Below are 25,661 nucleotides of genomic sequence, written 5' to 3' on the forward strand. Positions count from 1 at the left end.
GCTCAGCTGCGGAGCCCTGCGGCTGCCGGCGCAGCTGGGCCGGATCCTGCTCCCCAGGGAAGGCTCTTGCCTGCCTACAATTAGAGGCGGGTCGGGGGCCTCCTGCCTGCTCCGGGCTCCCGGCCCCCACTTGGAGCACCGGCTCCTCCCTGGTGAGGGGCTCTCGCTTTGGGTCGGCTGGGCCAAATCCTCTCGCCCCGAGGCCGGGCAGGGTGCTGGCGCTCGGCTTCGGGGTGAGCCCGTGTCCCCAGCGGCTCTGCGGATCTGCAGGTGAGCGGGGCTGGAGGCTGGGAGAAGTGAGTGGGTCAGGCTGGAGGAGGAAGAGGAGGAGGAAGGAGCCAGGAGGTGCCGTGCAGCACGGGCTGGGGCAGCCAAGTGAACCTTTCCCCTCCGGCTTCATCCCCGATCGCCGCGAGCCGAAATGCAGGCTGGGGGCCAAGCCGTCGCCCGCCGAGCCCCTCTCGCCCGGGGCAGGGGGCAGTTCCCGGGGTCCCTCCAGCAGCACCCGCAGGGCGAGGAGCGCTGGGGCAGCGCTCGGCACCCGAAAAGTGGCAGCCAGCCCTGTGGCCAGCCGATCACAGGGACCTTCCCGCCCCATCCCCGCACCCTGACGGCTCCTGGGAGAGACGGGGGCTCCCACAGGATCCTGCGCTGGGTCCTGCTGACCTCCAGCTAAGTAGGAAGCAGGTGATGGTGTTCGGCCGAAAACGGCCGCTTCTGGGAACTGAGTTGGCCGTACGCTAATGACTAAAAATAGGCGCTAAATGTCCTTTGCCGTTTCCATTCGCTTTTCGTTTTGGCGGAGCGAGGGCGCGTGGCGACGGGGGGCTCGGGCGAACCTCGCCGCACTCGCCCCGGCGTCGCCTCCCCTCCGCGCCGGCCGGTGGGTGCCCAGGACCGGGGCTGCAGAGCCGCGCCAGTGCTGCTCCGGGCTGCTTGGGTTTGAATCCGGGGCCAAAATGGCTTTAGCTGGGATGGGTGGGAAAAGCCACCCTGTAAATCAGCCATGGGGCCGGGGGCTGTTCCCGCAGTCGGTGCCTCGGCTCTCGCGTGGCTGAAAAACCAGGCTCCTTCCAGGGGTCTTGACATCCCGGCTGGCTCGAGACGGTCCCCGGGAGCAGAGCTGGGCCGCAAAGGTGTTCGTACAGCGCCGAGCGTGGAGGAGCTCGGCCCTGAATCCCATCTCCTTGGGCTGCCGCGGCCTCTGCCCTCCCGCCGCCCCGCCTGGCATCGGAGCAGCTCCAATGCGAGGCCTCACTTCAACCCGCGCCACTTGGAGGTGAATTCCTGGCGTGGGCAGTAATCACCGATAATTAATAATAGCAATTAATGACGCTGCCCTGCTGTTTTCGCCCGTCGAGCGGCCGTGCTCCCCCCAGCCCCAGGCCGGCTGCGTGTCCGGGCTGGGCGAAGCAAAAACCCCACGAGCCGTCCCCGTTCCCCGCAGCGAGGCGGGATGCTGCGGCCCCGGGGGCCCCGGCTCCCTAGGGGCTCCCAGTTTTTGGCAGCGGGAATGTTTGGTGGGAGCTCCCGGGAAGCCTCGCAGGGCCGTCACCTCCTCCTCCGCGGCAGGCGGATCCCAGCGTGGTTCCTGGAAGAGGCGCGCAGTGGTTCCCAGGCCTCTGCCCCGGCGGTGGGAACGGCGAGGGGGAGGGAGGAACCCGGCGCCCGGACCCCCGCCCCGGCTCGTGTTCCTACCCGGTATTTCAATGCTGACGATTTCTTTGGAAACCCTGATAAAAAGAAAAAAAAAACCCCACACTGCTAAAAATAGATGCCTTTGCCTCGCCGGGCCTGGGATTTCCCGCGCGGGGCAGCTTTATTGCAATAAATCCCTCCGTGCCACCCCACGCCGTGCTCCTCCGTGTCGGGCTGGCGAAACCTTTTGCTCCGAACCCTTTTCCCGGGGCGGTTTCTTTTGTCTTCGAAGGGCCGTTTTGTCTGGGGAGGGGGAGAAGAAAGACTAAGAATAGTGAAAAAAAGGAGGGGGGTCGATGCAAAGCGAGCGGCGCGGAGGGCTGCCGCTGGCCGGCCCGGCCGCCTCGCTCGCCTCGGCGCCTCTTGGCAGGGCGGCGAGTCTGATGCAATCGGCTGCGCTGACGGAGGCCGCGCCGGCGGTTCCCCACCTGTATTTGCCATTGTGTGCCCGGAGCTGTTTGCAGGTGTTTGCTGGCGCCGCGCTGTCTGAGCCGCACTTCCCTCCTCCTCCTCCCGCTGCCTTCCCCGGCCAAGGCCTGCCTCCCCCCGCCGCGCGCCGGCCCGGCCCGCCGCCAGCCGGCCTGCGCCGGGGCGGCCGCGCTCGCGCACGCGGGCGCTCGTGCACGGGGACACGGGTGGGCACGCGTGTGCACGCAGATGTGCGCATGGAGCCGCGCGTGCACTTGCGTGTGAGCACACGCGCTTATACACGTGCACACACGCATGCCTTTACGCGCACGCACGGCTTGCATGCACATGCATGGACTTGTGCACACACAGGGGCACGCACGTGCACGCGCTTGCACAAACGCCTGGGTGGACACACATGCACACGCACACGCATGCGGATTTGCTCATGCATCCCACCAGGGACGCGCACACGCACGCACGCATGCACGCTGCCCCTACCAGAGCCACGTGTGCACACACGTGCGTGCACCAACGCGCACCCGCTGCAGCCGGGCTGCAACGCGTGCACCCCCCTCCCGGCAGCGCCACACATGCACACTCACACATATGCACACGTGCGTCTAGCGCCACACATGCACACTCACACGTATGCACACGTGCGTCTGCCAGCGGCGTGCACGCGTGTGTGCGCTCACAGGCGTGCAAGGACACAGGCGCACGCAAACCCCTTCCCCGCCAACAGCGACGCACACACATGCACACGCAATCCCCCCCCTCAAGTATCGCCCCCCCCCTTCCCTAGTCCTGCGAATATCCTGGGCCGTCCCCCACCCCGGGCATCCCCGCGCCCTTGGCTTCCTCCCAGCTTGGCAAAATATCCGTCCCCCGGGGCCCTGCGGCATTTTCGGCTCAAGCGACGGCTCTTCCTGTCCTAACTCACGGCGTGGAGCGGCCGGAGCACGGCCACGCCACCCGGCCTCGCTCCGGGGGGGTGATGAGTCAGGGACACTGGGGGATTTTGGCCGGGGGGGGGGGGTTTGTTCCCGATCTGCCCCAGCTCAGCACCCGGCGCTGCTAACGCGCCTCCCCGCTGCGGGTCGGAGCAGGGAAACTGAGGCACGGTTGCGGTTTCGAGTGGGAGGAAGGGGTGCATAAACCCCCATCCTCCCCTCTCCCTCCTCCTGGGGGTATCCCCCAAATCCCCCCGGGGGGATCCCGAGGGGGTAGCGGCTCCTGAGAGCCTAAGGAGGGTCTCGGCCACGGGAGCACCCCCCCCCCCGCACCATTCCCACCGCGCCGGCACCCTGCCCCGGCCCCACAGCCGTGGCCCTTCCCGCGCACCCACCCCGCACGCACAGACCCCCCCGAATCCGGCTCCTGCAGCCGCCTGATACATCCCGGTTGATTTTTTGGGTGAGGCCGGACACATGCCGAGGTCCCTGGAGCAGCCTGGGGTTGCTCCGGGTTTGCTGGTGTGTGTGTGTGTTGGGGGGGGGGCAGGGTGCAGCGTGCGGGAATTTGCAGCGGATCCGTGACGGGCTGGCGCTGGAAAGGGATTCCCCCGGCTTCGGGTGGTCTTGTTGCTTAAAAGCCCCCCCAGCTCCGGCCTGGGGCTGAATCCCCATGCCAGGGGGGCTAATCCTGCCATGAGGGGCTCAGCACCCCCCCTGGATGGGGCCCCTTGCAGCTCCGAGGGGTGGCAGGGTCTATTGCTGCCCCTTTCCCACGCCGTGGCCTGGCTCCGCGCCCCCCCCCCTTCGGCCCTCTGGGGTCTCCCCCCCCCCCCCCCCGCTTTACAGGTGGGCAGAGCGAAGGGCCTTCGCCTCCCCGCGGCGCTGGGGACCACCCGGCAGCGCTGGCAGCGCCGGGAAGGGGACCCAGGCGTCCTGGCAGGCAGCCCTGGTGCTCCAGCCAGCCCTTGGGCTTCCGCTTTCCCACGGGTGATGTCAGGGTCCCGGCCCGCGGAGGGAACGATATTTCCCGTTTTCCCGAACGCAGCCCCGAAATCGCCGGGTTAGCCAGGGGCTCCCAGCCTCAGCCGTGCCCCCCGAGCCCCCCCGGCCCAAAAAGGGGGGGGGGATTGGTACCCTCCATGATGCCGGTGCAGGGCTGGAGCCCAGTGGGAGCCGGCTCCAAGTGCCGGAGCGGTTTTGCCCACGGCAGACGTGGGCTCAGCAACGGGGGGGGGGGGGGGGGGGGGGGGGGGGGGGGGGGGGTCGCTCCTGCACCCCGTCACGGCACAAGCGCCAGTTTGGGGTGGCGATGGCGCACGGGGACAGGCCGGTCCCACCTGCGCCCGGCCCGCGTTTGGCATCGTGCGAGGAAAATCCCAGGCTCGTACTCGTGCCGGGGTCCCCTGCCAGGCCACGGCCGGCTGCTCTCACCTGCCACCAGGCGCCAGGTGACATCCCCACCCAGCAGGAGCTGCCATGTCTCGACGCTGCTAGTTCTCTGCACCGCCACGGGCTTGGAGGAGAAGCACAGGCGGGACGGCAGAGGGGACCGGGTGTCCGCCGGGACGGGACAGCAGGAGGGGGAAGGGCGCAGCCGGCTCGCGGGGGGCGAAGCGGCTCGGTGACGGCTGGTGGAGGTGGCTGCAGGCCCCACGGGGGTTCGGTGGGCAGAGTTGTGGGGCTGGACGGGGAGAGAAACCCACTTCCCCGTCCACCAGGCGGGACCCAGAAAACCAGGGCCAGGGGGTCCACGAAGGGTTTGGGGTACCTGATCTCCATCCGTGCCTCAGTTTCCCCATCTGGGGGGGGGGGGCCGGTGGTAGCCGCCTCCGGTTGCACCCATCTCAGGGGACCTTGCGCTGTTTGATTCTTCTCTCCCAGGAAGCAAACCGGGACAGAGGAAGGTACCGCTGGGAGAACTGGTAACAGTCCCACCATGCTACTGGTCCAGACTGGGTCCAGAAGAGCCGGGCACGTGTCCTGCTGTCCCTCCTCCTTTCCGCTGGCAGCATCGGGGTGCCGAAACCACCGGTGGCCCCTGGTTTCCAAGTGGATCCAGACCAGTTTCTGGGACGGGGTGCCAGCTGCTGCCAAGTTTCCCCCAGCCCTCCCCAACGCTCCTCCCGGCCCTTCTTCCCTCCCTCCCGCTGGGCTCCCCCGGAGGAGGGAAGCGATGATGTCACAGGGCGCGGAAGGGTGCCGTCACACGTTCCGGTGGCTTGGAATGCTGAGGTCACGGTGCCGCAGGCGATGCCCAGCGGTGCCAAGATGGCCTCTCCATTGAAGAGCAGGCGGGTGAGGGGGGGTCCCCGGCCGGGGGGTCCCCGTGGGACGGGGCTTCGCCAGGGGCAGCGGGTGGTGGAACGTGGCCGGGGTGGGGGGGGGATGTTTGGAGGGGTCGGACGTGGCGCAGGGCCTCCAGGACCCATCTGACAGCCTCATCCTCCCACCAGCATGACCAGGACACGGACCTGGAGTTGCAGTGTTCGCCCGTCCACTACAGAGACGTGGTGTGCGGCGAGGTAGGGCCAACCCGGGGCCGCTCCGGGTGCCGTGGGAGCCCCCGGCACCGCTCTCACCCCGCTTCCCCCCCCGCCAGGACCTCTGGGACCACGAGGAATACCTTTCCAAGGTGTGCATGGGCCGCTTCCTCGCCCACCCGGCCTTCAAGTTCACCGTGGCCGGGCTCGTCGTCACCAACGCGGTGGTGATCGCCAGCCAGGCGATACCGCGGTTCAAGGGGGTGAGTGGCCGGCAGCCCCCGGCAGCCCCCGCACTCGGCGCTGAGCGTGTTGGACCTCCCCTCGCCTGCTGCGCTTTCCCCCTCCCTTTCGCCGCATCCGGACCTGGGCAGCCTTTGCTGTACATCTGTGAGCCCCTCCAAGCACCTTGACCTGGTGGAGAGATGCCCCAGTGCTGCTCCTTCCCTGGGAGATTCATGCCTGGGGAGGAGGGAGCGAGCTGGGGGCATCCCTGTGGACAGAGCCTGGGGGCGGGGGGGGGGGAGGTGACTCCATCCATACTAGGCACCAGAGAATCCACAGAGTTTGCCTTCGCTGGGTGTCTCCCGTGGGGGACGTCTCCTTTTGGCATCCACCACCCCCTGCATCAGGGTAACTTGCATTAGAAAAGATCTGCTGAGCTTCCTCCACCTGGGAGGGCAACGTCTGGGTCCTCGAAGCATCGCTCGAGGGAGAGGAAGGGGAGGAAGAGGCGAGCCCCCTCCGCTGGTGCCGTTTGTCCTCAATTGCCGGTGGCAATTTTAACCCCCCACAGGCTGCAAACCCCGATGGGAGCAGCTAGAAATGGCAAAACTGTGCTCCTGGACCCACTTTGGGTGGGGAAATCGGGGGGTTTGGGGGGACGAGAGTTTATATTTTGCACCCCACGTCGGCCGTCCACGAGAAGCTGTGAGCACGCAGCACAGCTCGTCCCCTCTCCGGCAGGCGAGTGACACGTGTCCACCCCTCCTGCCTCTCCCCGGACCAGGACCGGGGCGCCGGCGATGCTCTTCAGTGCTCGTCTCTGTCCTCTCCCCAGATCTACTCCTCGCTGAGCACTGCCATAGACAACATCGTGCTGATCGTCCTCTTCTTCGAGGTCCTGCTCAACTGGTACAAAGGTTTCTGGCTGTACTGGAAGGTGAGCGAGCCCGGCCGGGGACCCTCAGCATCTCTGTTTTCCTGTGTCCCTGCATCCGTGTCCCTGCATCCCTGTGTCCCTGCATCCCTGCGTCCCGCGGTTGCTCATCCGTCCCCTCCTCGCCGCGGTCATCCTCGCGTCCATCCGGCCCGAGCGGGCTCCCTCCTCTGCGGCCGGTCTCCGGGAGCCCTCGCCGCTGCGCGGGAGGACGGGGAAACTGAGGCAGGGCGAGGGGGCAGGGGTGCGGCGCGGGCGCTGAGCCGGGCTCCGCCGGGCGCGGCTCGATGCTGCCGTCTGCAGGGCAAGAGGGGGAAGAGGCCGCCTGGAACGGCCGGTTCTGCCGCCGCCCGCGCGAAGCGTCGCCCGCTTTTGTCGCCGTTAACGCGGCGAAAAGCCGGACTCCTGGGCCCCCTTCTCACGCCCCTGTGCTGTCCGGGGGGCCGGTGACATCCCCTCCGGGGCTTGTCCTCCCTGGGAGAAACCAGGACCTTCTGCAGGGCCCCCAGCGCAGGTGGGGCGATGCTTGGCTGCTGGACCGCTGCAGCTGATGGCTAGTAGCCCTGCTCGCCCCATGGCCCGCGAGCTGCTGGATGAACCCCCCCCCCCCCCCCGGGCCATGGGGCAGACCCACCGGGGGCAAATCCACTATTTGCAGCCCCCTCTCTGCTGATCCCTGCTGTGGATATTGCCAGAGGGGGAGGCTGAACCGTGGGGGAGGGAAGGGGGAGTCATTTGGGGGGTCCTGCTTCTGCTCCCCTGGGCATTTTTGGGGGGTCCCTGGGGCGATTCAGACCCACCTGCCCTGCGCGCACGGCGCTGCACAACCACGGAGTTCAGCCCCTCTTCGTCTCCCCGCAGGATGGCTGGAACATCTTCAACTTTTTCATCGTGGTCTACCTGCTCGTCGGCCCCCTGATCCCCCAGCTCAACGACCCGAAGATTTTCCACATCCTGAGGTGAGCGAGGGAAGGGGGTGGCCTCCCCGAAAGCCTCCAGCTTCCCCGGTTTGGTCTGAACGGACACTTTGCTTCCCCGAGACAGGGTGCCCCCTCCTGTTCACTGCTGTGCCAGATCCTGGGTGTGCACTGAGGGGAAGCAAGGTCCCTTCTCCTTGGGCAGCCGGGGGGGAGTGGGGAAACTGAGGCACGGGGGAGGGATTTGCCCAAAGCCAGCAACGAGCCAAGGAAACCCCACAACTTCTAAACTTCCTCGTTCAGACACGCAACATCAGCTGTGACACCCCTTCTCCACTGAGGCTGCAAGCTGGAGATGCTGAGGAGCCCAAGCTCTTTTCATCTCTTGCTCTTCACTGTCACTTTTTTGAGCTGGTTTGGGGAGTCCCACAGGCAGTGCAGAGCCTCCCCCAAACCCTCGCAGGAGAGGCAGGGAGGGAACCCAGGCATCCTGGCTCTTTCCTCCCCCCATCATCAGCGAGGCGACGGGAGCTCTCACCTTGCCCCAGGGTGATGAGGCTGCTGCAGGTCTGCATGCTGGTCAAGGGGCTGGCGAGGATGATCCGAGTGATCTTCAAGGCCATCCCCAACCTGCTCAACATCATGTTCCTGCTCTTTATCCTCATGCTGGTAAGCCACCCACTTCCCCAAGGAAATGCCCACCCAGCAGTGGGTCTGGGAGCAGGCAAGAGAGCATTAGCCCAGGGCCCTCCAGGAAACACCTTGGCCTTGGTCAGTGGGATCCAGCGTTGGCCAAGTTATCAGAAGCAGAGATGGTTTCTGAGCTCCCAGCCCCATGACTGGGGTGCTTGGTAGGACCCTGCTCACGTCAGGCTAGCCAAGCAGTATAACTGCCTTCCCTTGTCTCACCCCGGGCTGTGCTGGAAGATGCTGAGCATTCTTCCCGGCACAGCCTGGGGAGGGGATGGTGAAGGTGGCACACCACCATCGCTCTCTCTGTGCAGGTCTTCTCGATGCTTGGCGTCATCCTCTTCAGCAACATCATCCCAGCCCATTTCGGCAACCTGGGGAAGGCCTTGTATTCGCTCTTCGTCTGCGTCACACAGGATGGCTGGCTGAACATCTACCAGGCCTTCGAGTGAGTGAGCGAGTCCTGGTCCTTTTGCAGGGCTCTGACCCACCAGAGCCACTGCAGGGGGTGACAGGGCTTGGGAAGCCCTGGACATGGGCTCTGGGCTGGGGCTGAGCTGGGGTCCTCCCTTGCCCTGGGGAAAGAGGGAAGACTGAGTGGGATGTGGGTGTGTGGGGGAAACATGGGGGCTCCTTTTCCGTGGCTGCTGAGAGAGACTCCATGCCTGGACAGTCGCCACCACCAACTGTGAACCAGATTGTCCCTGTGCCCGGCAGGAAAGAAGGGCATGCTGTGAAAATAGGGGGTGCCATTTACTTCCTAATCTTCCTCACGGGCGGGACCTTCATCTGCGCCAACCTGCTGGTGGCCGTGGTGATGTCGAGTCTGAAGGAATCTTTGATCACCCATGAAAAGAAGGAGCACAAAAAGGAGCAGGGCACCAGCCTGTCTGCTCAGACCAGCCTGGAGGTAAGCTGGCCATGGGGCCAGGCACCCAGGGCAGGCCAGCTCTGTGGGCATCCTGAGCCAAGGATGGGGCTACTATGGGCTGAAAACATGCAGCAAAACCATCCTGGAAGGACCATGTTTTGGTGGTTCCCTATAAACAGATCTCCCTGGGCAGACAAACTAGAGAGCTGTAGTCGGGGTTGCCTCCCATGCCCAATCTCTCCCTAAGGGGAGCTCCTCCACCCAACTGTCCCCCATCCTGTTCTTCTTGTCTTCTCCAAGAGCAGGGACTGTGGGAACATCCTGGGCACCACTTTGCAGCACATGATCTTTTATTCTGGAGTCTCTGGGGGCTGAGGGGAAATTCCTCCTGCTCAAAAGGATCTTTGATCCCCCCCCAGGGGCTAGTTTAGAGGCACATCCAGCCCCAACATGATTTCTCGTTTGTCAGAGGGCTCGTGTCACCCAGGACCCTTGTTCTGCAACACATGGGTCCCTAGAGGGTGGTAGTGGGGATTTGGGGTTGATGCCCCCCTCTCTGGGGGACACCGACCTCCCAAGGTGAGATGTGTGGCTTGGGAAGAAGGAAGGTGCTTTGTCAGGTGGAGACGTGGTCCTTCAGGGAGCTGAGGTGTCCTGAGAGGAGAAGGCTCTGGGCTGCAGTTCCCATGGGGCTGTGCCCCAGGAGGAGAAATGCTCTTGGGTGTTGAACTCACTGCCCCGGGGGACCAGCTGATGGAGCAAAGCTTCTGGGACCAGAGAGATTGCACTTCTGTCTTACCATCATTGTTTCATTTTTTCCTCCCCAGCCAAAAATCAGGAGAATTTTGGTAAAATGGAGGCTTTTTATGGAAAACGTCAATGGGAAGAGAGGAGAAGGGGAAAAACTGTTTTTTTTTTTCAAAACAGTTTGCAGCTGGCTTTAGTTGTAACTGCACTTTGCACCTACCATCAGCATGTGAAGGCCTGGATTTTTGTCTCCATTGTGCTGGACTCCAGGCTTGGGTTGTTTGACAACAGAGGGAGGGTTGGTCCTTGCATGCATCCCACCAGGTGTGTAAGGACCTCCTGGGTGCTTCCGCTGGCGAAGGTGAGCAGACATGGCTGCATTGTCGTGTTTAACCCTTTCAGCTGGTCAGCAAGGATGTTGACATGGACCCTGAGCTCAGCCTGATGTACTTGAAGGCAGTCATGTGGGACAAGGCCTCCATGCACAACCTCCAGGAGCCTTTCACCTACGACAACCTGGCCAACCTGACCAAGGACACCTTTAATGATTTCTGCCTCCTCTTGCATTCCATTCAGGAGAACCTCAGACAATACAAGGAGATCCGTGAAGAGCTCAACATGTGAGGCCAGCTACAAAACTCCTTCCTCTTTGCCTGCTTGGTCATAGGCTGGATTTGGTGGAATCAGCCCATTTATACACATCCAAGGCAAAATAACCCCCTCTCCAGGGAGATCTGTCCCAGAGGGGCTTTCTTTTCAGTTGTGGGTGGAAGCTGATGGCTGCCACCCATCTGGAGACATCAGTGTGACAGGGAGATACCACCCCATGGGTTCTGGCACTGGAGAGGACTTTACTGATGGAAAGCCTTGGCTGTAAAGCCTGGAGAAGGCCTGTTGAGCAGGTATTAGGTAATATAGCTCTTGTCTAGAAAGAGAGAACTGGAGAGAGGTTGTCCTCTTGGATGAAATCCATGGCCTTGCTGTCTGTCTAGGTGGGCAGTAGCCAGAGACATCATTTCTGCTAGGAAACCTAAGACTACCTTGAGTCTCCCATTGGGTGAAACCACCCACCAGCCTCCATGCTTGGTGGTTATTTTGGACACTTCTCCGTTGATGGAGACCTCCTAGCTCCTGTCATGCACCTGTCACTGGTTACCAGACTTTCTCTCCTGTTGCTAAGCTGGTTTCACATCTCCATTGCTGCCACACTGAGTGATTTATGGGATGTGGCCATTCTGTGGAGGAAAGCTGTAGGCTGGAGGGCGGTGGAGCAGAGCTTCTGGGCCAGTGGATCTTGGGGGCTGTAGCATGAACAGGAAAAGCAAGGGATGCCCCCTCCTCTTATGGTGGCATTTCAAAGGGCAGATCCCTCCAGCCAAGGGAAAATCTTTCCCCCATGAATTTCTGTGGGGTCAGGCTTCAGACCTTTGCTGGCTGCAACATCATCTGTGTCCACACTGTGGGCTCAAACATGCCTCACCACACACATCTGCCAGCCACGTGAGCATGGCCGCAGCACAGGCCAAGTGCTACTGTTAGTAGTTGAGCTGCACCTGGTTGCCTGGGCAGTAGCACACTCCGTCCTGCAGACTTCACCAGAGTCCTTCACCCTGGGCTAAGACTCAGAGCATCCTGGTACTGCCGTCTTCCCAGCCTGGCCTGGGCTGGCTTCTTGTCAAGCTGGCTGTGATGATCTCATACCTCCCTGGGAAGGCCCTCATCCTTCCTGGGGAGGATTGGCTTGCAGGGAAGAGAGCATTGGATGGCAGGACTGATGGGTAGGAGGTGATGGGCTGTGGCAGGGGCAGGAGGTGGATGTGGTCACTGGGGGAAGCTCGGTCCTAACTCCTCCCTTGGTTGTGCCTCCCAGGATAGTCGAGGAGGTGAGGTCCATTGAGTTCAACCAGGCAAAAGAGAAAGAGCTGATTCTGCGGAACCTCCTGAACAACTCAGACAACCCTCACTCCGGCGATCGGTGAGGGATGGGGACGTCCTCTCCATCCTGTCACGCTGGAGGAGGTAGGGGCACAGTCTGCCATCTGCAGCCCCCAGAGGCTGGGCCCTCTCTGCTCTCAACCAGCCCTGTCCCTGGGCAGGGGGGGGGTCACCCCGCTGAAGGCGGCCAAAGGCAGTGAGACGACACTGATTTATCCACCCCGCAGGGCGCTGCGTTGTCTCTGTGCGCTAAAATGGAGACAGCAGTCGCCTTCTCCCCGTAGGTGGAACATAAAGGTCTGTTGCGGACTGAGCTGCCAAGTGCAGCCGAGCTCCTGGCATCCGGACACAGCGCCCAGCTGGGCCCGCAGGGTTCGCTGCTGGCGCTGGGCTGTGCTACAAGGCTTTTCATTCGGCCTCAGCCCCCCTGCCCCTGCTCGAGAGCCGGGGGACGCGAGGCACGGCTCGGTGCTGACGTTGTAGGAAGAGGAAAAGCCTTCGCACAGTTAGAGGCAAAAATTTGCCTTGGGTCGGAGGCCACTGGCAAATTTTGGGGTGTCTCCCAAACCGAGTTAAGGCCTGGAAGCCCATCTGGTCTAGTCCCCATGTCCCCTCCCCAGGCACCTTGCACATCAGAAGCCATGGTGCTGGCGTGTGTGCCTGTCTGTCCGTGTGTCCGTCTTCCAGGGGGGGTCTCTTTACAGCAAACTCCATCTTCGCACCCAGACGCCCCTCGTCCCCAGCCTGGACGTGACCCAGTCTCATGCTGGAGTGGGGCAAACTGGAAGGGGACCAACTGCTCCAGCTCAAAGACCTCACCAGGATTAAACTGTGGCTCAGCCCAAGGGTTGTGGAGGCCTTGTACTGGTCCCAGTAGGTCCCTTGAGCTCCCCTTGCCCAGGGATTTACCACTGCCTCGGTGCTTTCTGCCACCGCTGCGTCCCAACACACCCCAGCAGCCACAGCGGGCATCCTGCACACACGCACCCTTTCTCCCTTTCCTTCTCCAGGCAAACGTGATTGACCCCGAGGACATGCAGGACACGCTGCACCGCAAAGGGGCCGTGAAGCCAGCCTTGCCGAGAGCCCCGCGCCGGGCGTACCAGCCCGCAGCCTTCCCGCCGTAGCCGCCCCGAGCTGCCGGGGGTGCGCGGCACAGCCGTGTCCCCAGCCCCGAGCGCACAGCCCGGAGGACGGGACGTGATGGTGCAGGAAAGGAGAAGAGGTGCCCGGCTCCGAGGGCAGCGTGTCCTGTCCCAGGTGCCCCGTGTGAGATGCCAGGACGGACGGAGGATGCGGGTCCTGACAGTAACCCCGCAGTTCTCCGCAACCTACCGGACATCGGATAAATTTGGGAGGGGGGGGTATTTGGGAGGGGGGGGATCTGCAGCCCACAGGCTGCAGCTGTGGGGCTTTCCTTGCAAAAAATAAACCCAAATTGCAGTCGCAGTGACCACCAGCAATGCCCCAGCCCCAGCCGGGGCGGGGGGAGAGGGTCCAAGCTTGTCCCCCCTCCCCCCGTCCCGCTTTAGCAGGAGCAGGTGGCGCCAAGGAGGCCCCGCCCCCTGATTTGCATGCGTGGCCCCGCCCCGCGGCGCGGCGGGCGCGGCGCGCTGCCCCTTTAACCCCCCCCCGCACAGTGTATCCAGCGGGGCGGGCGGATGCGGCGGCGGCCAATCAGCGCGCGGCGTTTTCCGCGGGAAATCCGAATTTCGCGGCACGTCGTTTGGCGCTTAAAAAAAAAAAAAAAAAGAGCGAGCGAAAGAGAAAGGAAGGGAAGGAAGGGGAGAAAGAAAGAAAGAAAGAAAGAAACAAGGAAAAGAAAGACGCGACCGAGGAGGGGAAAGAGCCGGAGCCGCCGGCGGGTCCCAGGCCGGGCCGGACCGGGCCGCCCCGGCCTCCATCCAGTTCGAGCGCGAACGGCCGCCGGGGGCGACTTTTAGGGCGAAACGCGCTTTTTTAGCAGGGCTTTGCAGGCTGTGCCCCCCCCCCCCCTTCCCGGTGTTGTTGCCGCAGCTGCAGCTTTTAAGCGTTTTCTTAGTGTTTTTTGGAGTTCCGGCTGCTGTCAGGGCCTTGCGGATCCCTCTGGCGGCTGCAGGCGGGCAGCTCCCCCTAATCTCCCCCCCCCCCCCCAAAAAAAAAAAAAAATGCTGTCCCTGGGCTTGTGACCTCCCCGGCGCTGCAAAGCCGAGCTGCGTTTCGGCCCCCTCCCCCGGGCCAGCTGGGCTTCTCGGAAAGGACTTTGCAATGCTGCGACTCCCCAGGGGAGTGTCCCCCGGCGCGGGGAGGGGGGGCGCCGCCCTCCCGCCCCACCAGCAGCAGCAGCACCAGCAGCAGCAGAAGGCCATGTCGGTGATGGGCTCCATCGAGCGGGTGGCTTCCAGCCTGGGCAGCCCCCCGGTGCCCTCTGTCCCCGCCGGCTACTTCACCCAGGTCTACTCGCAGGCGGCTGTCAGCGCCCCCGCGCCCCGGGGCGGCTGCCTCTACGCCACCCCGCAGGGCCCCGAGCTCAGGAGCATCCGATCGGCCTCTGCGGGAAGGCTGCCGGTAAGGTGTCTCATCCCCCCCCCTCGCTCCCCAATCCTGGCTTTGCACCCGCTTTTGGGGGGTCTGGGGTCTCGGGGCCGCGCTGGCCCTTTGCAGGGAGGGGAGCTGGCGGGGAGGCGCGGGGCTGCGTGAGCTCAAGGCTCGCAGCCGCCCCCGGCTCCGCAGCCCCGGCTGGGGTCTGCACCCCGAAAGATGTTGCTGCGCTACGCTGGCTGCGCGTGGGGGAGGGTAAGGGCCGAAATCAGAAGTCTCAGAGAAATGGCTCAAGGTTTCTCAACTTCCCTCAGCCCCTGTGTGCCCGCAAAGCTGGCTCTGCTCTTCCTCTTTTCTTATTTTTCTTTCTTTCTCTCTCTTTTTTCTGTCTCTTGCTCGCAAACTGTTTGGGTTGTGCCTCAAGCTCCAGCTGCAGAGCCGAGGCCCTTGCAAACTCCTTTTCGCGTTAAGGAAGTAAAGGCTGAGTGCCGGCACGGTTCCTGCCCTGCGTCGGAGGGGGGCACCTTCGCTGCCCCGCTGGCACCCCTGCTTCAGGCTGTGACCCCCGAGGTGGCCTGGCCCCCACGGGGGCCGCTGGCAGGGGACGAGGGACCAGGGCCGTTCAGCTTTGCTGCCTGGGCTTGGTTCCTGCCTGGGCAGGGTTGTGATATCAGGTCTTGGGGGTCACAGTGGGGGCTTGAAATGCATTTGCTGGGGGTGAGATTGAACTGGAAAGGATCCCCTTCCCCTCTGGGATGCTCCGTGACTTTGCATGAGGGACCCTGATGTGTGGGAAGAGCGAGCTGGGCTGGGGGGGGAGATGTGTGGTTTGGGGGGGGTGGGGCAAGGGATTGCTGACAGCTGAATTTGGCCGTGCCCGTGTCGCTGTGATGCTGGCGAGGTTTGGGGCGAGGGCTGTGCTTGCAAAGCCTCCGAGCCCACCGGTCTAAGGAGAAAACTGGGAAACTGCAGCACAGCCAACTTGCCCGGGGTGTGGGCTGGGGCTGTCTCATGGGAGCCGTACCACTTTCCCGGCACACGGATGTGATCCAGGCAGAAGGGCGATGCTGCCCGGACCGAGGGGGAGCAGCTGAACGCTGTCGATCCCGGAGCTGAGCGGGTGGGATGCCGGCCCGTGCCCTTTGCCAAGCGTCGCGGCTCTTCCCGGACTGGACTCTCCTTCTGGAGGGCCCCCGCTGAGCCAGGCAGCCCTGCTGGCAGCTGGGGCTGGCATTTAATTCCTGCCTGCCCCGCGCCTGGGCACGTGTCCAGCCTTCACTGTGAGCCTCTGTTCTCCCCAGGTCCTGGGAGGCATCCCAGCGCGCCTGCAACTTCGATTTGGTTTTTAAAGGCTCGATTGATTTATTTATGCACCCTTCCCGCGGCTGCTCGCGCTTCGTGCCAGGTGGGGACGTCGCCGGGGCCAGGGAGCGGCGGTCTCTCCGCTCGCCCGTGCCGGGGGCAGCGCGGGCTGGCCGGGATGTTGCGCTCCGCGTGACCCTGTCCCGTGAGGGCTCCAGGGCCACCTGTCCCCTCCTGGGCCTGGCAAGCTGCTTCGAGCCGTCTTTTGTCTTCGAGCCGCATGAGCCGCTGCGTCCCGTGCTGCTGGGGACCATGGTGTAAGGAAAGATCTGTGCTGCTACCCCTTCCCGCAAAACAGCCCTCCAAATCCCGACAAACACCCTCCCCTTTTCTGAGCGTGGTGGCAGAGCTCGTTTGAGGCTCTGATCTTGCAAACATAGGGATTTTCTGTGCTATTGGTGGCTGAACCGTTACAGCCCCTCCGGAGGTCCCGTCTCGCCCTCCCAGCTGGAGCCTTCAGGGCTCTTCATTTTCCAGTCCCCAATGGCTCCGCAGGCGCCAGGCCGGGTCCCCGGGGATGATCCCGGGAGCTGTGGCCAACTGCCCCCTCCCCGGCAGCCCGGGATGTCAAGGCTGCCGAAGGCTGGCGCCTGTGGAGCTGGGTGACCCGCGACGGGGGCCTTCGCAGGAGCCCGTCACCTCGGCATCCTGGCGCTGGGGATGGCGCGTGCCGGCTCCGCTCGCCGCTTTACCGCTTGGAGCGGCGCCCTGGGTCCCCGTGTGCCAGCGCGGCCTTTGTGCGCGGAGCTGGGGCAATCAGATAATGAGCGTTTCCTCCCCATTCCCGCGCAGGGCAATTGGGCAATTGCGGCCGCTCCCACGGGATTCGTGCCATGTGAGGTGGCAGGAGAAGGTCACAGCGAACCCGGGCTCACTTGCTCCGGCTGCCTGGCGGGAGAGGGCCCATTCCCGGCACGCCATTCTTCATGTCCCGCTGCGGAAAAGCGGGACGGGTTGTCTGGCTTAGCGCAGCTGGGCCTTGGCTTTCCCTTAGCCTCGAACTCGGAGATCCCGGAGAGGATAAACGCATCTCTTGCACGAACACATGTATTTCAGAGCTATTTTAGCCAGTGCCAGACCCATCCTGAATATTTGTCCTGCTTGTGGCCACCTGGGATCTCCATAGGGGAGCAAGGGGGCCCTGGAAAGAGCGTCGGCTTTGCTGGGGGGTCCCGGCTCTCCTGGCTTTCTCCACCCTGGGCAGAGAGCGTCAGGAGTCTGTCGGCAGAGCGGTCGGGATCGGCGCTTGCAGGGCTGCCCTCCCTGTGCGGAGATGCTCAGTGCAGCGAGCGGGCGGCCGCCCCGGCGCTTCTCCCGCGGGCAAAGGCTCTGCGGCAGGGCCCGTTCCCGACGCGGTAACCCGGGATGATCCCGACCCCCGACAGGGAACCATTGAGGGGTTTTCCACATGGGTGATTTTGGGGGGCTGTTGTGGGCACAGCTTTTCCAGGGTACCCGTCAGGATGGGTGCGGAGGTGGCGTCTATCCCATCGCCTCCCCGCGTCCTCCCTGCAGTTAGGACGCCTGCGGGGGCCAGGGCCCTTTCTGGCTCTGTCTTTTATAGCCTCCCACATCTGTGCCTTGGGGAAAGGAGGATCAGAAGGTGGATCATGATCAGGCCTTCATCGGTCTGTGCTGCAGCTTGGGGTTTTGGGGTCTTTCCAGAGGGGAGGCAGATGCCAGTCGTGTCAGAAGCGAGATGGGGAGAACGGTACCAGCAGGGAGGGATGCTGCATTTCCTCCCTGTCAGGAATTTTTCCCATCTCTGCAGCCTAGGATCAGGGCTGGAGTCAAACCCTCCCCGTGGTGGGGCTGGAAGCCTCCTCCAACCCCCCCAAAACCCAGCTTTGCTCCGCAGGCATCCTGCACGGCTGTGGGTTGCTGCCTCTCGCGTTGGCGCGATGCTGCGGTGCCCTGAGTCACGGCGGGTGCGATAACCGGGTGCTGCATTCCCACGCCCTGGGAGCGCGGAGGGGCTTGCGTGGAGGGAGGGGGAATGGGACAGGAGAGGCGGGCATGGCCCGGGCAAGCCCGGAGAAACCGGCGGGCGCTGTTGAAACGCGGCGTTGGCAGGCGGAGCGCCCGGCGGCCCCCGCGGGAGAGGGTTGCTCTGATGCTTGGGCTGGGCGCAGGGTGTAGCCCCTGGCGCCAGGGCTGCTTGGCAGGCAGAGCTGGCGGGGCACCCAGCCCCCGCTCCCCCCCCCCCCCCGAGGCCTCCTGCCCTCGCCCAAAATGGGGATCCAGCCTCCTTTCCCACCCTCCAACCCCAGCATCACACAGGGAGCAGCCGGCTGCAGTGGTGTCTTCCCCGTGAGCGGCAGGCAGGGGGGACTGCGCAATGCCCGGGGGGGGGGGGGGCAGCGGGTGGCTGGGCGTCCCCGCCGTGGTTGGGGACAGGAGGGGACAGGTTTGTCCCCTGCTCCCGTCTGCTCTGCTTCGTGCCCCTTTCCCCCCCCCCCCCCGGGGTGCTGGGAGCCCTGCGCGGTGCCCGGCTCAGCTGTCGCCTGCCTAATCCTGCCCGCCCGGGGCCCGGCAGCTGGGACCGCGCCGCCGCCTTGTCCATTGTGCGCCGCCGCCCCGCGCCAGCCCGGGGGGACCCTCCCGCGCCCCCAAACCTCGCGTGGGGAAGGGAGGGGGGGGCCCCGTTTGGTCCATCTGCATAACACCCTTATCCCGCCTCCTCGTGCAGCCCCCCGCGGTTATAACCGGCGGGGGGGGGGCCCTCCTGTGCGTGGGGAAAGGGGAGGGGGATGAACCCTCGGGCTGCAGGGTGACGGGGACACGCGGGGACGATCCCAGCCTGGGTCCCGGCAGGACGGGGGCGTGTTGTCCCCCCGCGCCGCTTCCCCAGGGCTGGCGGTGCCGGGTGCGGGGGAGGTGGGGGGGGAGCCGTAGGATGCCCCCCCTCTCCCCTCCCCGCCCCGTCTCCGTGCCGGATCGGCGTGGGGCTGGCGGAGGCGCCGGGGTCTGACGCGGGGCAGGTGTTTCCCACGCGCCCGGCGCTCGCTGCTGGGGCGCCGGCAGCTCCGGGCCAGAGCCGGGGGCGGCGGGGCCACCTTCTCCAGGGAAAACCTGCTCGGGGAAGGGAGGGGAGGGAGCCGATTCCCACAGGAGCTAAGCACCAACCCGGCTCCCTAGCGCGGTGGTGGTGGTGGGGGGGGTGGAAAACAGCCGCCGGCACCTTTCCCGCCTGCCCCCTCGGATGCCGCCACCCGCGGAGGCACCTAAAAGCTCCCCGAGGAGCTGGGTGCTGCCGGCGAGAGCGGAGCCGCGCCGGCCCCGGGCACCATGAGGGACGCGCCGGGGGGGACCCTGTGGCACGGCCCGACCTGGGGGCAGGTACCGGGGGGGGGGGCTGGGGGGCTGCTCTCTACGGCTGAGCCCAAATCCCCTGGGTTTCGTCGCCTGCTTTTTGGGGGGGGCTCCTGAGGGATTTGCACCGCGTGGGGGGGGGGATTTGGGAGCCCTCCGGCAGCTCCTCTGGGCTGTGACCACCCGCCCTGCACGTCCCTTTTCCCCCCTGCGATGCTGGGGGGGGCCCTGGGGGCACTTCCCCACGGCAGGCGCCGTTCCCGGGGCGAGGGGAAACCCCTGCGGCTGCGGCGGCGGGGTGCCGGTGGCCGCGGGAAGCACTCGGGCGAGCGATAAGCGGGCGCCGGGGTGGGCTGGGAGGAAGCGGGCAGGAAGCGATCGGGGTGCCGGGGCCCCCGGGTGGCCCCTCTCCTCCCCACCCGCCGGGACACGGCCCCGGGGGCTGCTCTACCCGCTAGGGCTGCGGGAAGGAGAGAGGGGGAAGGTCCCTCCGTCGCATCCCTTTCCCCTGGCCTGTTGCCCCCCGACGTTGGGGGACCCCCTGGGCTGCCCCTGCTCCCAGCCACCTTCATCCCCGTCCTCCCCAGGGCGTCGCGGAAGTCAGCGTGGGGACCGGGGGCCGGGGCTGGCGGCTGGCTCTTCCCTAACTTGGGCTTTGGGTTTTTTTTCTTCTCCTGCTCCAGGCCAAGCGGAAGCTGGACCTGGAGGGTGCCGGCCAGCCGTGCCGCCCCGAGTTTCGCACGCCCAAGGGCAAGGGCAGGACCCTGGCCCAGGTCCCCAGCCCGAGGAGTAAGTGGTGCAGGGCTGAGATGGGGAGGGGGGTTTGGGAGGGGGGTTCGGGAGGGGGGCAGACCCCATTTCTCTCCCCTGTAGAGCTGCTGGTCTCTGCAATATGCCCTCTAGCGCTCCCCAAAATGACCCAAACTGATCCACCCTCTTCAGAGCTGAGGGCGCCATGCCCAGTCCTTGGCCCTTCATTTTGGCTGCTTTTGAGCTGATTCAACTCCCTGAATGGGCAGAAAACTCCCCGGGTGTTTTTATTTCCGAGGATTATACGAGGTTTGATTGCCACTGTGCATCTGGCCTCGTGTCCCAGCTGCAGCGCCGGCCTCCCCATCCCGAGCCGGCAGGTCACCTCCGTCCCGCGGCCCAGCCTGAAGCAGAGGGTGGCGGGGTCTCTCGTTTCCCCGCAGCCCCCAAGTCCCCCGGCGAGAAGACGCGCTATGACACCTCGCTGGGGCTGCTCACCAAGAAGTTCATCCACCTGCTGAGCGAGTCGGCCGACGGCGTCCTGGACCTCAACCGCGCCGCCGAGGTGCTCGAAGTGCAGAAGCGGCGCATCTACGACATCACCAACGTGCTGGAGGGCATCCAGCTCATCCGCAAGAAGTCCAAGAACCACATCCAGTGGATGTAGGTGATGCCGGTGGGGAACGGGGCGAGCTAGAGATGTTCATCCATGGAGAGAGCTGGCTCTCAGGGTTGGGCAGCAAGCAGCAAGCCAGGAAGGATGGGGAGAGGTGGCTTGGGGACAGGGGGTGTCCCACCAGGACGTGGTGACGAGCGGGGGGAGCCGGATCTCTCCCCGCGGAGGTCGATGGCTCCTCAGGCGCCGTCTCCGCTGCGCAGGGGGACGGGGATCTTTGAGGACACGTCGGTGACGGCGAAGCAGCAGGTGCTGCGCGAGGAGCTGGCCGAGCTGGCCAAGACGGAGAGGACGCTGGACCAGCTCCTCCAGGACTGCACCCTGCAGCTAAAGCAGCTGACGGACGATGAAGCCAACCAGAGATATCCTTGTCGGGAGAGAGCCGCGCGCAGCGACGTGGCCTCAGGAGCAGGGTCTTGGGTGCCCCATGCCTTCCCTTGGAGTCCCTTTTCCTCCCTTTGGTCTCTTCCCGGGTGGATAACCCCACCTCCCGGGCTGGGGAGGACATTTGGAGCCCAGTATTAGGTAGCGGCATTGCCAGGCCGGGGGGAATTGAGGCGTCTCCCTCGTAGCATCGCTTTTTCCTATACCTCCTCCCCGTCCACGCTCGCCTACGTCACCTACCAGGACCTCCGCGCCATCAGCAACTTCCAGGAGCAGACGGTGATCGCCGTGAAGGCTCCGCCGGAGACGCGGCTGGAGGTGCCGGACTTCAACGAGGTGCGCGGGGGGCTGGCAGCGGGGCGGGAGCCGTGTTCGGCGGGGCCGGCGCTCGGTGCACCGGGTGCTGTACGCCCGCCCGCGCCGGAGCAGCTGAACGGCTTTGCCTGGGACATCTTGGGGTTCCTCTGCAGCCCGGGGGGGTTTGAGGCGTCTCTGTGCATCCCACGGGGCTGTTTGTCCCTTTGGGGGCTGTGGGAGCGGGGAGACGCCCCGCGTGCCCCGAGAGGCACCCTGAGCCCCCCTCTCCCCCCGGCCAGGACAAACTGCAGCTCCATCTGAGGAGCACCAACGGCCCCATCGAGGTGTACCTGTGCCCAGAGGAGATCCCGGAGGACAGTCCTGCCAAGGACACCGACATCTCCTCCACCACGTCCCTACGGGACCGCGCCACCCCCTCCCCGGAGAAAGGTACCCCGGGGGCCGAGACCTCCGGCCACGAGGGCGATGCTGGCGCAGGGTGGCCACGGGGCTGGGTCACCACCACGGGTGGCCCCTGCTCACCCCCGTCTCCGCCTCTCGCCGCCCCAGCGGAGCCCCCCCGGCCGGTGCTGGTGGAGGTGGAGGAAGGGCTGCTGGGCTCGCCCCAGCACCTCCTGCAGCAGACGGAGGACCAGCTGCCCTGCGCCCCGTCCTACCTCGACTCGGGGCCCTTCGTCGCCTTCTCGCCGCCCCTCGACCAGGATGACTACCTCTGGGGGCTGGAGGGCGGCGAGGGCGTCAGCGACCTCTTCGAGGCTTACGACTTGGGCGACCTGCTGAAGAACTGACCTCCCTCTCTTCCCCGTCGCCTCCCTCCTCTTCCCAAGCCCCGCTATGGTGCTAACAGCCTCCACGGGCCTTCGGCCTCTTCCTCTCCCTCGGTCACCTTGGTGCAGCGAAGGACCCCGTGGTTAAACCGCTGGGGTTTCCCGGGGTGGTGGTGGTGGGGTGTCTTCTATGAAGAACGGGTCTGCGGGGCTTGGGGCCGGCTGCGGGTAGAGCTGAGCCCCCCGGGGCGTCTGGCACCCTCGGTGGCCTTTCCTCCCTCCTCCGCCTGGTTGTCACCGAGGGGCTTTGGGTGCTGGGTTTGGCCCCTCGCAGGGCTGCGGGAACGCCCGGCATGGGTGCAGGCTCCCATCAGAGGATCCAGGCAGATCCCATCCGATCACTGGCTATAAAAAAAGGAAAAAAAAAAAAATCAAGCAACTCCCCCCCCCAAGATGACACCGTCTTCGTGGTGCCCCGGGGCTGCCGGCAGACCGGGGTGCGCTTGGGTGCAAAGGGGTTTCGGGGTGCAAAGGGGTTTCGGGGTGCAAAGGGGTTTAGGGGTGCCCGTTCCCCTGGGCCATGCTGAAACCTGTGCATGGAGGGGCTGCTTGTCGCGGGGGGGGGATCTCGTCTCGGGGTCCTTCCCCGTGCTCCCCGGTTAGGCCAGTTCTTTAGGGTCGGGACTGGTTGTTTAGGGTCATTTTGGGCAGGCGAGACCCATACGGATCATGTGCGTGTTGAGCTCTGTGATTCCTCATTCCCTGCTCGGTCCCGACCCTTTTCCCACGGCCCCGTAAGGAGGAACAGCTCAGCACTCGTCTGCTGGGTTTCAGCTGATCAGAGCTGGGTTTTTTTCCCCAAAGTAGCTGCAATAACCTTAAAAAAAAAAAAAGTCAACAAAGATCAAGTCACTTCTGGTTAGAGAGAGAAGGAAGCTCGAGCACGAGCATTTTACCCGGGACCCCTCAGTGATGTACCTAGAAATAGCAGCTCGGGAAACGCCTTGCCGGGAGGTGGAGCATCCGCCGCAGTATTTTTTAGGAGGATGCGGCCCCTCTCCCTTCCATCTGTGCTAGTTCACTTCGGCGTCTTAAAGCTACTTGTACGGGGGATGTTTAAACTGGAGCTGGGGAGGAGGGACGATATTTGTGACTTCGGTAAATCATCTCTCCGCCTTGAAAACAAGCGGGAAGGGTTTTGTCCGAGAGCTCCCCCACGGCCCCAGCCCCTTCTTCCCCCTCCCCGAATCCCCCTGGCCCGGTCCAGCACGCGCCGGGCATCTCCGAGCTGCAAACTGCCCCCCTGCGGGGCTGCTCCGGGCAGAGCAGCACCTTCCCTTCGCTTGGGTGAACCTCTTCTCCCAGCAAAAGAGAAATAAGCTTTTCCTTTATTTTACTTGTTTTCACCCTCCTTGCGGGGAGGGGGGCAGCTGCACAGGCTGGAGCGCGGTTGGGCAGCCGGCCGCCCCCCCCCCGTAGCCTGGTCCCCTGCGGGCATCAGTCCTGACCCGGCTTCCCAAGCTGAGATTTCCCGCGGGATCTCAGATGCTGGTCTGGATGCGGCCGCTCAGGTTTTATTCTCAGTCTTACCAAGGTGGGCGCCACAAGGCCTTTCCCGCTGGGGACGGCATCCCGCAACAAGGGGACGCCGGAGCCGGTCCCTTGCGGAGACGAAAGTCCCCAGAGAAGTCCCTGCCGTCACCTTACATCTTCGAGCCCTTTCCCTTGGGAATTTGCGATGAAATCGGTCCAAGAGGGGTTGCTTTTAGTTCCAGCCATTGCAAAATGTACATAATTATTGCACTGTATTTATATGGGACCCACCTTTCGACACCGCGGTGTTGAGGGTTTGTTTGGTATTTTGGTTTTTAAGTGAGTGTATTTAAGTTGTCCTCCCTAGAGTTTGTTCTCCTGCAGTTTGGCTTGGACTTGTTGTGGGTGAGAATGTGTTTTATTGTGAAAAACTTGTGGCACTTGTTTTCTGCCCAGGAAGGGATGAAATGAAATAAAAGTTTTGAGTCGGAGAGGGGTGTTTTCCTCTGATGACAACAAGCTCGTGCTGTTTGCAGGGTTTTTGAGGGGGAGGGAAGTGTTGGGCTGGTTTCGCTCCTTGTGAAGACACACGCCTTGGGTCTACACCAGCGAGCGCGGGAAAAGCCCCGGGGCGAGGAGGCTCAGGTCTCCGCAGGGCGCCGGGGCCGAGATGGGCTCGTGCATCTTGGAGACCAGATTTTGGAGACCAGAGAGCGAGGAACCTTTCTGGGGTCAGCCCCAAGGAGGGTCCTTCTCCCGGGTGCTGCCCCAGCAGCACCGGACCCTCCCCCGGGCTGGCAGCATCGAGAGCCGGTGACATCCCATGGTAGCCGGTGATGTCCCGTGGGACCTGGTGACATCCCACGGCACTCAGTGACATCCCGTGGTACCTGGTGCCATGACTACCACCCACCATCTCTCGTCCGACGGTATCTGGCCGGGTGGAGGAGGAGGAGGAAAGGCCAGGGCAAGGGAAGCCGAGTGAGGGGCACAGATTGAGGGGGCAGGGGCCTGTCCCGTGTCCCCAGCCCCTGTCCCCGGGGGGGCTGCGGGTCCCAGAGCAGCTCGGCGGGGTGGGGGGATGGAGGTGCCACCAGCCCGGCTGACAGTCCCCACGCTGGCCAGGAGGTGGCAGGGCCACCCTAGGAAAGACAGCCCGTGCCCCAGCCCCTGCTCCTGCCTGGAGGGACCCGCTCTTGCCCCTGGGGGGGGAGGAGAGAAGAGGGCTGGGTTTGGGGGGGTCTCCTCCACCGCGGGGTCGGAGCAGCAGGGTTGAGGGTCTGAAATCCAGCTGCTGCTGCTCTACGTCCGTCGTGGGCTGCTCCTAACGGCGCTTTGCTGGGGCCAGGCCCCCTCCTTGCCAAAGGAGATTCCTGGGGTGCCCGGCTGGAGCGGGGGCTCACACAGTGCCAGAACCCCCAAATTCCTCCCGTCCCCCCCCAGCACCACCCATGTAAATACAGCTATGAAGCATCAGAGGATGCAGAGGGGCAGCGACGGGGTTTATTTTGCTTGTATGTCCTTCCCGTGCTGCGACGTGACGTGGCCAGATCCCCCTTTTCCGATTTGGGGCCGTTTCTTTCTCTACATCCCCTTTCCCTCCTGCTGGTCCTTGCTGTTCCCAGAACAACGGCCTGGGTGGAAACACTGCCCTGGCCTGTGCCCCTTCCCCATTTCCCAGCCCCAAGGCGGGTGCCAGGTTCCCGGGAAGGCGCCAGCTCAGGGAGAGCCATGACGGATTGCGCGTGGCGTGTCCACCCCGGCCATCCCCGAATGGCAGAGCGGGGGGCCGTGAGCCAGGGCACCCCGGCGCTCACCGGGCCTCAGCAAGGTATTTCTTTCCGACAGCCAGGTGTATTTTGTCTCCGTGAGCTGCCGGCGATGGGCCCCTTGGCTGGGAACTCGTGACTTGAATTGTTCCTGGAGACAGGGGAGCTGGGAGGCTCCGGACATAGCGAGGGAAAGGAGCCGTCGGGTTGCAGATGGGCGGCTTAGGGGGTCTGCACGCTCCGGCGGCGCTGGATTTGGCTGGAGGCTCGGCCCGGCTCTGTCTGGTTGGACGCAAAGCTGCAGTTTCCTGGCCCCTTCCCCAGGCAAGAGGAGAAAAGAAGGGAGGAAAAGGAAAGGGAGGAAAGGGAATTGGGAATCTGGCACCCTGAGAGCTCTGGAGAGTCTCCT

At 64.4% G+C, this 25,661-nt stretch overlaps 2 protein-coding genes across 3 annotated transcripts; both read left to right on the top strand.

Moving 5' to 3' along the window:
* Window positions 1-5,312: 5,312 nt before the first annotated feature.
* On the top strand, window positions 5,313-12,988 carry CATSPER4 (cation channel sperm associated 4). The gene is given in 12 exon segments (XM_067311747.1): window positions 5,313-5,357; window positions 5,516-5,584; window positions 5,662-5,805; window positions 6,603-6,704; window positions 7,563-7,660; window positions 8,167-8,287; window positions 8,623-8,768; window positions 9,026-9,218; window positions 10,329-10,546; window positions 11,797-11,901; window positions 12,146-12,158; window positions 12,872-12,988. Coding segments are annotated over 12 exon segments (1,371 nt in total).
* A 1,024-nt stretch (window positions 12,989-14,012) lies between these two features.
* On the top strand, window positions 14,013-23,969 carry E2F2 (E2F transcription factor 2). 2 transcript variants are annotated; one of them, XM_067311363.1, is made up of 7 exons: window positions 14,013-14,408; window positions 19,739-19,844; window positions 20,249-20,468; window positions 20,685-20,843; window positions 21,087-21,201; window positions 21,462-21,612; window positions 21,733-23,969. In XM_067311363.1, exons 1-7 carry the CDS (start codon window positions 14,109-14,111, stop codon window positions 21,969-21,971), a joined length of 1,290 nt encoding a protein of 429 aa, XP_067167464.1. In that variant the 5' UTR covers window positions 14,013-14,108; the 3' UTR covers window positions 21,972-23,969. The 2 variants fall into 2 exon arrangements, with proteins under 2 accessions (XP_067167464.1, XP_067167463.1); XM_067311362.1 differs by having other exon boundaries at window positions 21,462-23,969.
* Window positions 23,970-25,661: the final 1,692 nt, after the last annotated feature.

This window comes from Apteryx mantelli, chromosome 27, assembly GCF_036417845.1.
Source record: "Apteryx mantelli isolate bAptMan1 chromosome 27, bAptMan1.hap1, whole genome shotgun sequence".
In the NCBI taxonomy this organism is placed as follows: Eukaryota; Metazoa; Chordata; class Aves; order Apterygiformes; family Apterygidae; genus Apteryx; species Apteryx mantelli.